Genomic DNA, 16,105 nt, shown 5'->3' with positions numbered 1-16,105 from the left:
GCCGCCATGAGCAGAGTGCATGCAGAGCGAGCTGCCTGCGCGCAGGGGGGGATAGAGTGACAGACAAAAAGGATTTCAGGTTTTCGGACAGGGCCTTAAATTTGGCAGAAGCAATCGGGCCTGGGTAGTGTTGAGTCTGAAGGCATGGGTAGGACTCAGCCGTAAAATTCATACCTGTGCAGGGCTCTAGTTAGCGCTCCCAATCTCTGGCAAGGTGTTGCACAACTCTTGATTGTGTGGTGTTACATCACACCGTCATGTTTCAGAACACCTCAGGATGAATGTTTCAGTCCACCTTAAATATGTCTCAATACACTCAGAACCATGCGTTTCAATACTCCAGCAAAGTTAGCGTTTCATCTCCTTTAAGGTGGTAGCAGCTCAGTTGCCACTAGTTTTAGTGTTACAAAGCACTTCATTTTTAGTGTTGTGCATGGTGTTTACACGCATATACCCCCTCTCATTGGCTATAATGGTCCAACCTGACCTTGCCTCCTCCCAACTGCCTTCCATTTTTAAAGACATTTGTTTTCATTGTTAGAGAGGCCACTTGAGTATTTGGTCAATATAATGGATAATCTGTGACCACAGCCACCTAATGATCACACCACAATGCCATGTTTATTCTTGCAACCACTAAGTTGAGAGCTTTTATAAACTGGGTGGTTTGAGCCCTGAATGCTGATTGGTTGACAGCCGTGGTACATCAGACCGTATACCACAGGTATGACAAAACCGTTATTTGTACTGACCTAATTATGTTGGTAACCAGTTTATAATAGCAATAAGGCACCTCAGGGGTTTGTGGTATATGGTAAATATACCACGGCTAAGGGCTGTTCATAGGCATGACGCAACACCTCCTCGGGCCTTATTGCTTAAATATCACCACACCACAACGCAATGTTTATTCTTCCAACCACTTTCTTGAGAGCTTTGCTATTGATCTAGTTATCCAGGTGACAGGTTGGGACACAAAGGAATTCATTGCAACGCACTTGGTCAAACATGTCAACTGTTTGTGATGTAACCAACCACATTATGGATGTTCTTGGCCAACGTGAGTAGGATAGCACTACTGCAGTGAATTTCTGCCCATTTTTGTACCGCAAGAAATCAAATTTTCCACTTACCCAGTCCTGTACATCATTTCGTTCAGGTGGTCTGAGCAGAGGTCGGTCCCAGATAATGTTGGGTTTGCCGTGGCGCCAGATCTTACTGCGGGTTTTGTAGGCGTAGTATGCAGCTACACACAGTGCCACCACTACTAAGAACCCAAGCACCAACGCCACAGCCTGAAACGGAGGGTAAATTAGATGTGTCCTCATCACTACATATGATTAATTTCTTTAGGTGAATGAAAGAGTATCTATATATGATTAGCCACAATGATTGCCATTTATTACAACAGCTATCCAACTGAGAAAACAAAAAGGGGTCAAAAGTATTTCATAGCATGTTATGTAGTAGTAAACTGTTAAGGTTTATAAAGTAAAGATGTACAGTGCTCTCCGTAATTATTGGGACAGTGAAGCATTTTTTCGTCAGTCTGCACTTTAAACTTGTAGTCATTTGTTTGATTTCAAATCCAAACTTTTGGAATATAGAGCCATAAGAAGAAAAAACTGCTTCACTGTTCCAATAATTACGAAGGGCATTGAAGTAAAGCTTTGACCCACCTCTTCAGGGTCCATGTAACAGTAGTGTTGAAGATACTGGTTGTACATGGGGAAACCCCCAGGGAACCCCGCTCCCACACTCCCACTCAGACTGGGGCTTCCCTGCATGTTCTGGCACATCATAAGCATGGGGTTATAGAGCATGCTCTGAGAGCTCTGCGACATGGGGTTGACACCGATCACAAACACAATGTCAATGATGCCCTGCAGCACCGCCAGGACAACGTCACAGACTAACACTACCAGGTAAAACCTCCGACCACGCATAGCAGGCGACCGAGAAAAACTCCCCACAAGAAAGCCCAGAGAAACCAGGAAGTTAATGGCTGCCATGGATATCATGGCTGACTTGGCCGAATACGGGGTCATGTAGGAGCTGGAATAGCCATAGCTGCCTCCGTAATAGCCACCAGTGCCACTGCCAACCCCCATAGACCCTGTTCCATAGCCCCCCATTCCTATTCCTGCTCCGTGCATGTCCCAGACCAACGTGGAGGCTACACAGGCAAAAATGAGGAAACACAAGATGACTGTTGCTCCTTCCATTGTTTTGACAAGCCCAGGAGCAGAGAACCATTTGTAGAAGTGTTGAGGCCTATCTTCCATATAGAATGAGTCAGGGGGAGGAGGGTAGGGGTCAAAATTGCTCCTTGGGGAGTGCACACTTCTGTGGGTGTAGAATCCATTGGAGGTAGCAGTGTAGGGAGGACTATAGATGGGTGGGTTGTCATAGTGCCGTGGCTCATACATGATTCAGAGAGAAGAGAGGCCTGCAAAACAAGACATACATTTTATTATGTCATACTAATGTACTATCATAACAAATCACATCTTATCGCAAATTATATAAATGATATGATATCAAATGACATCAAGTGCTATTACATCCCATTGGACTGACACATTGGACAGATCTGGAGTGTCTCTCTTCTCTCTGTGTGTTTGCCCAACCGACGGCATTCTCATTAGTTTTGTTGCCAACAACACTCCCTCTCTCTCAGTGAACAGCACAACTCATCAGTCCACTGCAACTCAACCCAGTGGACCTCAATAATTTAGACAGCCAGCAGCAGCAGTGTGTGCAGTGATGCGTGGTGTTTTCCACTGTGCTCTCTACCTCTCAGCTGCTTCAGTCCAGGTGTCATGTGTCCTGTCCGCATGTGATGAATATAAAAGGGGAGGGTACAATATAAGCCATGTAATGATGATAGTGACTATGCCCTCACGGTTACATCTGACTGTCACCACTCTAACCTGAGCTATGTTTAGGTCTAGACATACACACACACACACAGACACGTTGGTTTTACTATCCAAGTGGGGACCAAAACATTTATTCGGATTCAAACTACTATTTTGCCTAACCTTAACCTTAACCCTAACCTTAAACCCAAACCCCTAACCATAAACCTAATCCTAACTCCTAACCCTAATTCTAACCCTAACCCTATACCTAACCCCTTGCCTAAAATAGCATTTTTCCTTTTGGGGACAGTGAAATGTCTCCACTTGTAAAATGTTCCTTATTTGACTATCCTTGTGAGAACTTTTGGAACTCAAAAGGATAGTAAAGTTAGAACACACATCTGTGGTCTCTGATAGGCAGGATACAGTAAATAATTCAGAGCTGAACTCATGAAAGGCTGACAGGCATCAAAGCAAGCAAGTTCAAGGCTTCAGTCATACAAAATACACGATACTGCTATAGTCACTGGCCACAGTCCATATCCTGTATGAAATTATTATTAGTAATGGTGAAAACTAATTAAAACATGTTTTTGCATACAATTCTAAAAATAGGCCTGCACACCACAGTAAAAGCACAAGAATATTTGCCCAACCAACAAACATGCAGGCCTATAAATATAAACATGAAGGTCTAGTTTCTTTTGCCTCTTGTGTAGCATGATCTCCAAAAGGCCTTAAAGTTGGTGGATTTGGTGCCTTTAGGACAGGGATGGTCAACTACTGATGGATGTGGGGGCTGCCATTTCAGTGGTGAGATAAGACTGTAACTACCAATTGGTAGTATCACGAAAAAGTGGTAAAAAGTACAAAATAAAGAATAAATAAAAAATATATAAGTCAGCTGACATAACAAGAGATAAACTTGAAATTGCACCTTGTGTATTGTACAGTTGAGATGGTTGAGAGTTGAATAGTAGAATACACAAGGTGCAATTTCTACAAAACAAAAACAATGTATTTTATTTTTTGGGGGGGAGGTGCAATTTCTACAAAACAAAAACAATGTATTTTATTTTTGGGGGGGGAAAGGATATGTGGGCCTACATATATTGCCCATCCATACTCTAGAGCGATTCAGGCTGATGTTCGTTTTACATGATTGTGTTTGCTTTTTATGTACTGTGTAAATGATGTGTAATAGATATCTAGTGTAATTGTTGTTTGTTGATGTGTTGTTTATTAATGTGTTAGACAGGTCGTCATTGTAAATAAATAACCATTTGTTCTTAATTTACTTACCTGTATAAATAACGGTGAAATAATATAAATTAACAAGAGAAAGACTAAAACAACGCAACCCGTAAACGTTTAGCAGCTTTTCTGCTCACACAAACAAAAAAAACAAAGAATTGTATCCTATGTGCTACTTTAATTTTCCACGGTTTATCAGATGGAGTCATTACATTACATTCCAAATTCCGTGTCACCAACACAGCCTGTCAAACATAATTGTAGTACCAACTGATAACGTTCACTTACCTGAAACGTCTTTAGGCTAATGTTATTGAAAAACGGTCATTGTGCACAAAAAAAGTTTAACATTACATCTATTATCACTTCGAATATAGGCCTACTTTTCGAAGCTTTTTAACGCATGTAGGCTACATCTCCTGAAACTATTAAAACGTGTACACTGCCTGTTCTCTTGGCTGCTCCAATGCGCATGGCGGTGCGCAAGGATCTCAACCAGTCTATGGTCTCAACACAGTAGACTTTTCAAAAACTATCGCGCTCTCCTTCCAAATGTGGAGACTGGAGAGAGAGAGCCTACCTTAAACTGGATGTCGCTTATCACGTTTTTCCAGATCAGTAATATGAAGGTGGAGGAGAGATACATCACATCTGGAAGAATGTGCATCTGCTGTATAGGCTTACCTGCAAAACCTTTGACAGGAATAGATTTTCATAAAAAATAAAACATGTTACTAAAGCAAATGGTTTTTTTTGTATTCTTATGGATTCTTTAAAAAACGGAAGTATTGCATATGTCATTACTGTGTTAGTGGATTGTTGGTTCCCTACTGCCCCTTTAACGTTTCATATTTAACAATTCATATAAAGAAAATACAAAAAACTATCCACGTTATGTAGTGTATATGTAAAGCTCTGCAAATGCAATGCTAGTCAATGAAATGTGAATTGACCCTGTTAGCATTGTCCACAAAAGTCCAAAGGTACACAATTGCGCTCTGGGTTGGTTTACGAGTTCATTCACTCCACGACTGAAATTCACTCACAATATTTCTGGGCAAGTAATCTTTACAGAAGCACAAAACATGTTGTAGACTATAGTGGAACAACACACAGTTACTGATTTGTACAGACATTTACTGAAATCTAAATAAACAACACACCAACAAAAACAAATGGTGCTTAAATAACGAAACAATCAAAGGCGTGACAGGAACAGAATAATGATGGTCCTTTTGTTCCTTCTGTGTTATTTCTTCAGGTCCGACCCTTTGCCAAGCTGTCTTGGTCGAAATTGCGGATCCTGTTCTTGATGTGGCCTAATTTAGCTTTCAGATAGTCACAGCGTCCCTTCTTCTCCAGGAAAGCAGGGTTCTGTGAAGTCAAAAATAAACACACATCGTGTTGACTGCAGCTCCATCACTTCGCATCTTTCTCCACAGCCTGATTCTTTTTGTAATGTAAGCGGTGTTAAATGAGAAATCTAGAGGCCCGTTTCAAAGTAGCAGCAATATTATTCACATGAATGGGCAGCTTTATTGAAAAAGCAAATATTACCTGGGTGTTTACACAACAGTAACAATTCTACTACATCTCAGTTGAACGTTAAAATGACTGCTGAATGATTTTTGAAATTGTTTCAGCGTAAGTGAGGAAGCGTGAGTGGAATGTTAGGGGTCTCCATTCACCACATACACTTTTGTTTTGCTCATACTTCTTCAAAATCCGCTGGATTCTCTTCTGCTCCTAGATAATGGACAGAACAAACACCCACAATTAAATTGGTTAAAAGGATGAAAGATATTCATGTTTTAAAATTATATTATGCAGATGTCACATGCTATTTTTAGTGGAAGCCTTTGTGCAGGGCATGGAATGGAATGGATTGTACCTCTCATTGCTCAGTGACAGTGAGATAACAAAAATATAGTGAGTTCAAGTGTTGTTACACTTCCAGAAAAAAGGAAAGGGGCATCATATCATAGTGATATCGAAAACACCATCGAGGCTGAGGCCCAGATTTGCAGAGTTAGATGAAATCACTCACCTCATGACTATTGCCATCTTTGAGGAGTTTGCCCATCATGGCATCCAGCTCTCTGAACTTCATGTAGGTGGTACTGATGTCTTTGTGAAGGTCCTTGTACTCCTGATACTGGTCATTAAAAACAGCTTTGTATTTTTCCCTTTCTTCCATAGAGAATATTTCTGGATATTTACTGAATGGATAGGGTAAGACACAAGGTTATGTTAGATAATGTCTTATTACATATCATTATTGCACCTCGTACAATTTAACTAAATATGAGCACTTCCTGTTGCTCCATGTGTACCTCAGCACGAGAGCCTCACATCCTTACCCAAAATCAGTGTCAGGATATTAAGCAAATCCTCTCACTCACATTATATAGTCTGCGACGACTCTGGGCTTCTCGGCATACCCTGTGGGGTTGGCTCTGTTCCGGCTGCCTGGCTCCTCCTGATGGAAATCTGTGATGTGCAGGCGTTTGGTCGCCCTTACTGAGCTGTCCATCTCATCCTTAAACACAATCCTCTTGGTCTGGGGATGAGGAGGTTTGGTCTGGGCAACAGAGATGGACCTCAGATGCTCCTGAAGCCAAAGTTGAAGAATTATGTATCATGCAACAACTCAAAGTATATTAGATACCAAAGCATCCAATGACACATGTACACTGTGATGAAAGGGTAAAAACAACCTGCCTCGTGTTGCCTCATATGGTGATTGCAACTGTGTGAAGTTATGTACAGTACCAGTCAAAAGTTTGGACACACCTGCTCATTCCAGGGTTTTTCTTTATTTTGACTATTTTCTACATTGTATAATAATAGTGAAGACGTTAAAACTATGAAATAACACAGGGAATCATGTTGTAAGCAAAAAAGTGTTTAACAAATCAAAATATGTTTCATGTTTGAGATTCGTCAAAGTAGCCACCCTTTCTTTGCCTTGATGACAGCTTTGCACACTCTTGGCATTCTCTCAACCAGCTTCATGAGGTTGTCACCTGGAATGCATTTCAATTATCAAGTGCGCCTTGTTAAAAGTTAATTTGCGGAATTTCTTCCTTTCCTTCTTAATGCGTTTGAGCCAATCAGTTGTGTTGTAACAAGGTAAGGGTGTCCATATTATGGCAAGAACAGCTCAAATAAGCAAAGAGAAACGACAATACATCATTACTTTAAGACATGAAAGTCAGTCAATGCGGAACATTTCAGGAACTTTGAAAGTTTCTTCAAGTACAGTCGCAAAAACCATCAAGCGCTATGATGAAACTGGCTCTCATGAGGACCGCCACAGGAATGGAAGACCCAGAGTTACCTCTGGTGCAGAGGATAAGATAGCCAGAAGCAGCATACCACCCTGTATCCCCCTGCTGGCTTGCTTCTGAAGCTAAGCAGGGTTGGTCCTGGTTGGTCTCTGGTTGGTCCCTGGATGGGAGACCAGATGCTGCTGGAAGTGGTGTTGGAGAGCCAGTAGGAGGCACCCTTTCCTCTGGTCTAAATAAAATATCCCAATGCCCCAGGGCAGTGATTGGGGACATTGCTGTCTTTCGGATGGGACGTTAAACAGGTGTTCTGACTCTCTGTGGTCACTAAAGATCCCATGGCACTTATCATAAGAGTAGGGGTGTTAACCCTGGTGTCCTGGCAAAATTCCCAATCTGGCCCTCATACCATCATGGCCACCTAATCATCCCCAGCTTTCCATTGGCTCATTCATCCCCCTCTCCTCTCCCCTGTAACTATTCCACATGCTGTTGCTGTAATTGAGAATGTGTTCTCAGTCCACTTTCCTGGTAAAATAAGGGTAAAGGAAAAAAAAGGCCTACATTGTCGAATTGCTGCAAATAAACAACTACTGAAGGACACCAATAAGAAAAAGAGAGTTGCTTGGGCCAAGAAACATGAGCAATGGACATTAGACTGGTGGAAATCTGTCCTTTGGTCTGATGAGTCCAAATTTGAGATTTTTGGTTCCAACCGCCGTGACTTTGTGAGATACAGAGTAGGTGAATGGATGATCTCCGCATGTGTGGTTCCCACCGTGAAGCATGGAGGAGGAGGTGTGATGGTGTGTGGGTGCTTTGCTGGTGACACTGTCGTAATTTATTTAGAATTATAGGCACACTTAACCAGCATGGCTACCACAGCATTCTGCAGCGATACGCCATCCCATCTGTTTTGCGATCAGTAGGACTATCATTTGATTTTCAACAGGACAATGACCCAAAACACACCTCAAGGCTGTGTAAGGGCAATTTGACCAAGAAGGAGAGTGATGGAGTGCTGCATCAGATGACCTGGCCTCCACAATCACCTGACCTCAACCCAATTGAGATGGTTTGGGATGAGTTGGACCACAGAGTGAAGGAAAAGCAGCCAACAAGTGCTCAGCATATGTTGGAACTCCTTGAAGACTGTTGGAAAAGCATTCCAGGTGAAGCTGGTTGAGAGAATGCCAAGAGTGTGCTAAGCTGTCATCAAGGCAAAGCTGTCATCAAGGAAAAGGGTGGCTACTTTGAATAATCTAAAATATATTTTGGTTACTACATGATTCCATATATGTTATTTTATAGTTTTGATGTCTTCACTACTATTCTACAATGTAGTAAAAATAAAGAAAAACCCTTGAATGAGTAGGTGTGTCTAAACTTTTGACTGGTACTGTATATATTTAACTATATTGTTCAACTTTATCAATCATATGTATTTCGTCTTCCTACAGAGATTAAACACATGGTAGAGAATCATAATTTTTCTAAATGTTGTCTTCAATTGAAAAACTCAGCTTATTTGGCTACTCCTTCTGCTGTTGTTTTGAGATCTATGGCATTTTTTTACTCATTCCACTAAGAACTGCTTGATCTGACACAAACTTCCAGATGGCATTTTTTTTTATTACATTTTTTATTTACAATGACGGCCTACTCCGGCCAAACCCTAAAAAGGACGATGCTGGGGCAATTGTACGCCGCCCTATGGAACTCTCAATCACGGATGGTTGTGATACAGCCTGGAATCGAACCAGGGTCTGTAGTGACACCTCTAGCACTGAGATGCAGTGCCTTAAACCAATGTGCCTCTCAAGAGCGGCCATTCTATTGCCCATTCTGTTGCCAATGGGGAATGGAAATGCCATTAGTCAACCACCTACCTGGCTCTCAAAGAACTCCATCTCCCTGCGGGTGGCCTCATGCCTCCACATTTTCAGACACACCAGGAAGCTGATGAGGTACAACAGCATGTTGATGAAGATGAAAGCCGTGCCAGCCATCTGTCCTCCGTCAACCCGACACAGGCTGGACATTAAGGGGTTAATGCCAATGGTCATGTAACACAACCCCCCACGTTTGAGGTCATTCAGGTACACGATACCAGCCGCCATGTAGAGGAGGAACAGGGCGACGTTGATGATGCCTTCTGTGAGCGGCCACCAGGGTGAGTCCAGGAGAATGGTACGGTAGTACATGGTCAGCCCTATCACCAGTAGGAGGATGGTTACAATCCACGTCAACCCAACCACCGCCATCACGAATAGAGTCATGGGTCCATTATAGGAGTTCCCCGACGTGCCATGACTATTGTTATACAGTCCATAGGCGTTCGACCACTCACTGTCCTTATAGATGTAGGCACAGACACAGGCAAGGACCATACCCCCAAAGAGAAGTTCAAACCCAGCCAGGAGTCTTAGTAACCCAGGCCAGGATTTCATATAGGAGTACTTAAGTTTGTAGACTTCCACCTTCTCTGCATAGTACTCAGCTGGATGGATACTGGTCAACTCTGATTCCTCTGGAAGATAAGGTAGTTGGTTGTCGTCTATGGAACTGTCCCTCAACAAGGGCCTACGGGAACTCTTGCTGGAGGTCCCCAGTGAGTCCTGAGTGTCCCAGTACCTCCTCTCTATTATTGGGCTGACAGGTGGACTCACCCTGGACCCATTGGGCACAATCTTAACCCCATTGAAGCTCAGATCAGAGTCTGCATCACCTTTCCCCAATTTGTGGAGAATACTGCCCCATGATTGGAGGAGGAGGGTTCTCAACCTGCCCTTTAGGGTCCCCTCGTCCTCACCATCACCCTCTCCTTGTACATGTGGAGGAGTGATGGATGAGTGGGCAGTGGAGTTTGCATCATGTGAAAGGTTATCCTCAAAGGTTCTCTGAGGTGTTAGCTCTGCTGGGCCATTGTTCGAGGAGATCCTCTTCGAAGAGGAGTTCCCATCCACACTCTCAGGGTCTCCGCTCTTGAATATCTTACTCCAGTTTTTCATGCTATGGGCTGATATACAGTCAGTGGGCTTATTTAATCATTGATGAAAGATTCAGTTCATTTTCTTGTCGTAGAGGAACTGTGTGAATCAAAAAGGAACAAAAATCAAAACAGGCTTAGGCCTACTGTAATAGGGGTTTAGCATTTTTGAATATGTATGCTGTGTATTTTTTCACTTGTAATAATTGTTGATATTAACTAACATTTTGACCAATTAATCCTATATTTACATTTTCCATTTGAATCATTTTCTAGACGCTCTTGTCCAGAGCGACTTACAGTTAGTGCATTGATCTTAAGATAGCTAGGTGAGACAACCACCTATCAAAGTCTTAGTAAGTACATTTTTCATCAATAAAGTAGCTATCAGCAAAGCAGTGCGACACTCTTCGAAAAAAAAGGTGCTATCTAGAACCTAAAATAGTTATTCAGGTGTCCCCATAGTCCAAGTCGATATTCATGTACTAAGAAGGAATTCCCCTCGACCACGACCAAAAAAATGGGGAAAACAAACATTATTTCCCATTGACCGCCATTGTAAAAGAGCCAACTTCGTTGTCAATGTTTTGTTATACAGAAATAACAAAACATGCCGAAAAGCTGCTGTGTTGTTCAATGTAACCAGGTCAAAAATCTCGTCCTACGGTTCGCAACGCTCCCACATAGGGAAATAGATATTGCGAGAAGAGCCCTGTGGCTTCAGGCTATTCGGCGTGGTAAATGTGTGGACCTAGTGTCCAAGTAGGCTACACGTAGCTATGTGTGTGGAAAACATTTCATCACAGGTAAGACATTTAACTTGTTTAGTATAGTCTGTTTGTAACTCCACTCACTAGTTGCAACTGTATACAGTGGTGGGAAAAGTACCCAATTGTCATACTTGAGTAAAAGTAAAGTTTACCTTAATAGAAAAGGACTGAAGTAAAAGTCACCCAGTAAAATACTACTTGCTGTAAGTAAAGGTAAAAACATATACTTAAGTTTCAAAAGTAAATGTAATTACTAAAATATATTTAAGTATCAAAAGTATAAGTATAAATAATTTAAAATTCCTTGTATTAAGCAAACAAGAAGACACCGTTTTTGTTTCTATTTTATTTATGGCTAACCAGGTGCACACTCCAACACTCAGACATCATTTACAAACTAAGCATTTGTGTTTAGTGAGTCCGCCAGATCAGAGGCCGTAGAGATGACCATGGATATTCTCTTGGTAAGTGTATGATTTGGACAATTTTCCTGTCCTGCTAAGCATTTAAAATGTAACGAGTACTTTTGGGTGTCAGGGAAAATGTATGGAGTAAAAAGTACACTATTTTCTTTAAGAATGTAGAGAAGGAAAAGTTTAAAAATATATAATTGTCACGACTATTCCCGATCGGGTGGCGCTCGGCGGTCGTCACCGGTCTACTAGCTGCTACCGATCCCTTTTCCCCTTGTCTAATTGTTTTCACCTGTTCCTTGTTTTGGGTTGGGGTTATTTAAGTTCAGTTAGCCCGCCTGTGTTCGTTTGCTGTTTTTTGGTTCAGGAGTGTCCTGTTATTTTGGAGTGTTTTACGTTACCCTCTTTTGTTTGCTGTGATTGTTCCGGAATAAATGTTTTTTCCGAATCCTCTGCGCCTGACTCCACACCCATCACTCTTCGAATCCTTTTTTATTTATTTTACCTTTATTTAATTAGGCAAGTCAGTTAAGAACAAATTCTTATTTTCAATGACAGCCTAGGAACAGTGGGTTAACTTGCCTGTACCTTGTCAGCTCGGGGGTTTGAACTTGCAACCTTCTGGTCACTAGTCCAACACTCTAACCACTTGGCTACCCTGCCACCCCAGAAGCCTGACAGAAGCCCGCACCATAAACTATGGAGTCAGTTAATTTAATTTGCTTCTCACTGGCTCGAGGGGGCTAAGCACCCTTTCCTCATCTGGACTGACCACCGTAACCTGGAGTATATCCGAGCAGCTAGGAGACTGAATCTTCGTCAGGCAAGGTGGGCCATGTTTTTCACCAGATTCAGATTTATGATCTCGTATAGACCAGGTTCCCTTAACACTAAGGCCGACGCGCTGTCCCGTCTCTACAACACCGAGGATCGGTCCATCGTTCCTACTCCCATCGATCCTACTCCCATCATTCCGGCTGCGAGGCTGGTGGCACCGGTAGTATGGGAGGTGGACGCGGACATCGAGCGGGCACTAAGGGGGGAACCTGCGCCTCCACAGTGCCCGGAGGGTCGTAGGTACGTGCCGCTTGTTGTCCGTGATCAATTTATTTGGTCGGCTCATAGTCTACCCTCGTCGGGTCACCCGGGGATTTCGAGGACAGTGCAGGGTCTTAGGGGGAAGTTCTGGTGGCCCACCTTAGCTAAGGACGTGCGATTCTATGTCTCCTCCTGTTCGGTGTGCACCCAGAGCAAGGCTCCTAGGCACTTGCCTAGAGGGAAGTTACAGACCCTCCCTGTTCCACAACGGCCATGGTCTCATCTATCGGTGGACTTCCTCACTGATCTTCCCCGTCTCAGGGAAACATGACGATCCTGGTTGTTGTGGATCGGTTCTCTAAGTCCTGTCGTCTTATCCCGTTGCCCGGTCTCCCTACGGCCCTACAGACTGCGGAAGCTCTGTTCACCCACGTCTTCCGGCACTACGGGGTGCCTGAGGACATCGTTTCTGATCGGGGACCCAGTTCACATCCCGAGTGTGGAAGGCGTTTATGGAACGTCTGGGGGTCTCGGTCAGCCTGACCTCGGGGTATCACCCGGAGAGTAATGGGCAAGTGGAGAGAGTGAACCAGGAGGTGGGTAGGTTTCTGTGGTCGTATTGCCAGGACCGGCCAGGGAAGTGGGCGAGATACGTCCTCTGGGTTGAAAGGGCCCAGAACTCGCTCCGCCACTCCTCCACCAACATGTCACCATTTCAGTGCGTGTTGGGCTGCCAGCCAGTCCTGGCACTGTGGCATCAGAGCCAGACCGAGGCTCCTGCGGTGGAGGAGTGGGTGCAGCGCTCTGAGGAGACCTGGAGGGCTGTCCAGGAATGACTAAGACAGGCGAGTGGACGGCAGAAGAGGAGCGCTGACCGTCACTGCAGTGAGGCCCCCGTGTTCGCACCGGGGGACAGGGTCTGGCTCTCGACCCGAAACCTGCCCCTCCGCCTGCCCTCCCGGAAGCTAGGAACGCAGTGTGTGGGGCCATTTAAGGTCCTGAGGAGGATAAATGAGGTGTGGTATCGATTACAACTCCCTTCGTATTATCGTATTAACCCCTGTGCTAGACTCTCAACGCCATATTGGATCCATCTATGCTGAGGGAATTCCATCTCCTCCATCCGGATCGCCCTGCGCCTCGCCCTCCCGGTGTCGGCGCGCTGCGGAAGCCGCGCGTCGGGGAAGGGGGTACTGTCACGACTATCACCAAAGGTGGCTCCCCTTCCTGTTCGGGTGGCGCTCGGTGGTCGTCATCACCGGTCTACTAGTTGCTACCGATCCCTTTTCCCCTTTTCGTTTTGTTTGGTCTAATTGGTTTCACCTGTTCCTCGTTTGGGGTTTTGGGTTGGGGTTATTTAAGTTCAGTTAGCCCGCCTGTGTTCCTGCGGGCTTGTTTGCTGTTTTTTGGTTCAGGAGTATCCTGTCATTTTTCCGCTGTACAGCGTATGTACCGGTGTAGTACATTTTGGAGTGTTTTACGCCTGTGTTCTGCGTTACACTCTTTTGTTCGCTGTGACTGTTCCGGAATGAATGTTTTTTTCCAATCCTCTGCTACCCATCACTCTTCGAATCCTGACAATGATTAGTAAATTAAAATACAGATACCCCAAAAAACAACTTAAGTATTACTTTAAATTATTTTTGCTTGGCTGTGTAGTCAATTTGTTTGTGTTGTTGGGCTTGGCTAGCTTAATGTTCCAGTTGGTAGATAGTTATCACTCACTCACTCACATGGCTGCTAGCACCATAATGAAAAGGGTCATGAGGGAACCCCTAAAAGATTTTGTTTTTCTATGAGAACGCTTGAGAACAGGCAATGTTGAAAAGTCATCTTTAGACATACTTTTCTTAAATGTAGCTTTGTAATTGACTAAAACAAGCAGACAACAAGAAAATAGTGTCTGAAAAAGGTCAGGTTTTTGCTGTGAGCCAATGGGGTAACCTAGGTAACCACAGCTTGTTTTCCCCACAGGCAGACGGGGCTGTAACATTCTATTTAATTCTAACTGGGACTATAGGAGAACCCTTTGAAGAACCCTTTTTGATTCCAGGTAGAACCCTTTTGAGTTCTATGTACAACCCCTTACAAAGAGGGCTCTATATGGACCCCAAAAGAGTCCTACCTGGAACCATAAAGGGTTCTACTATGGGGCCAACCGAAGAATCATTTTGAACCCTTTGCTAAAAGTGTAGAAAAAAAGTGTGAGTGTTAGTGCAAGAAAATGGGTGTTAATAGTTTTTTTATCTCTTATTTTTCCCTATATGACATCATGTTCTACTCACCCCCCTTTATTATAATGATGTGGCACAGATATGTTACTATAGGTCAGCTAAAAATAGAGCTCCACAAGAATGTTTGATCTTGAGAAAGAAAATTACTGTGGCGAAATGTTTGTGAAAAGCTTTTTCTTTACAGCACATACAATAGCCTTTCCCTCACAGGAGTCTGAGGAAAACTCATTTATCACATTGTGCAGTCAATGTCAGAAACAGTTCAGGTTCTCAGCGGGAACATGCTGTTTCCAGCTCCTCGCTTCCAACTCAAAAAAGGAGAAAACAAAATTGCTTTCTGGTTTAAACTGTGCATTTCTACATTTCTACCTGCTACAACTCACAAGACAAAAGAGGCTTAAAACTTACCTTTGGCTCACAATAAACTGACACGTAAGCTTAACGTCTACACAAATTATGAAACTATAACTTCAAATAAAGTCCTAATTAAATCCCTCTATGATTTTCTTTACATGGAAAGTCAGGTTTATATGTGATGTGGAAGTTAGAAACTTCCTTTAAAATGTAGGCAGCTTACCTTGTTGTTGCTAAGGACAAGTTCCACACTGGCCAGTTCTGAGTAGCACAACTGTGATGCAGAAACTGTGATGCAGAAACGGTTCTCAAAATGATGTGATGCAGAAACTGTTCTCAAAATGGCTGCCCCTACAGCAGGCCCAGCCAGCTCCTCTCAGGTGACTCAGCTGTGTTATCGCAGGCGGTCGAGCTGAGAGGGAAGCAGAGCTTGAATATTAAACCTGACCAGCCCTTGTGTTGGTGCTGCCGGGTGGCTGGCACCGCTAGGCTAATCTCTGTGGGAGAACGGCTATAAATATTTACATACAAAACTTAGATAGTGACAACTCTGAGAGAACACTGCTCAAACTTCTCTGACGCTGAGTGTATTTGACCTCGGCAGGTGTTTTGAATGTGTTTGGAAGAGAATAGTAATTTACCTCAACAGGTGTTTTGAATGTGTTTGGAAGAGAATAGTAATTTACCTCAACAGGTGTTTTGAATGTGTTTGGAAGAGAATAGTAATTTACCTCAACAGGTGTTTTGAATGTGTTTGGAAGAGAATAGTAATTTACCTCAACAGGTGTTTTGAATGTGTTTGGAAGAGAATAGTAATTTACCTCAACAGGTGTTTTGAATGTGTTTTGGAAAAGAAAATACTTCCCTATTAAAGAATTATGTTTTTCTGAAAAAGGTTATCT

General features: G+C 43.3%; 1 protein-coding gene across 1 annotated transcript in view; it reads right to left on the bottom strand.

The window, feature by feature from the left end:
- zgc:154006 overlaps positions 1 to 15,817 on the bottom strand; it is a 33,621-nt gene extending 17,804 nt beyond the window's left edge. Inside the window, exons 1-8 of the mRNA XM_042307867.1 lie at positions 15,427 to 15,817; positions 9,295 to 10,494; positions 6,521 to 6,729; positions 6,166 to 6,337; positions 5,814 to 5,864; positions 5,387 to 5,492; positions 1,680 to 2,434; positions 1,134 to 1,295 (exon numbers count right to left, since the gene is read on the bottom strand). Of these exons, the coding sequence (XP_042163801.1) occupies positions 1,134 to 1,295; positions 1,680 to 2,434; positions 5,387 to 5,492; positions 5,814 to 5,864; positions 6,166 to 6,337; positions 6,521 to 6,729; positions 9,295 to 10,416 (2,577 nt within the window). The 5' untranslated portion in view covers positions 10,417 to 10,494; positions 15,427 to 15,817. The remainder of the gene's footprint in view (positions 1 to 1,133; positions 1,296 to 1,679; positions 2,435 to 5,386; positions 5,493 to 5,813; positions 5,865 to 6,165; positions 6,338 to 6,520; positions 6,730 to 9,294; positions 10,495 to 15,426) is intronic.
- Positions 15,818 to 16,105: the final 288 nt, after the last annotated feature.

This window comes from Oncorhynchus tshawytscha, linkage group LG28, assembly GCF_018296145.1.
Source record: "Oncorhynchus tshawytscha isolate Ot180627B linkage group LG28, Otsh_v2.0, whole genome shotgun sequence".
NCBI lineage: Eukaryota > Metazoa > Chordata > Actinopteri > Salmoniformes > Salmonidae > Oncorhynchus > Oncorhynchus tshawytscha.
The sequence above is the reverse complement of the archived record's forward strand: the minus strand, read 5'-3'. Positions and strand labels throughout refer to the sequence as shown.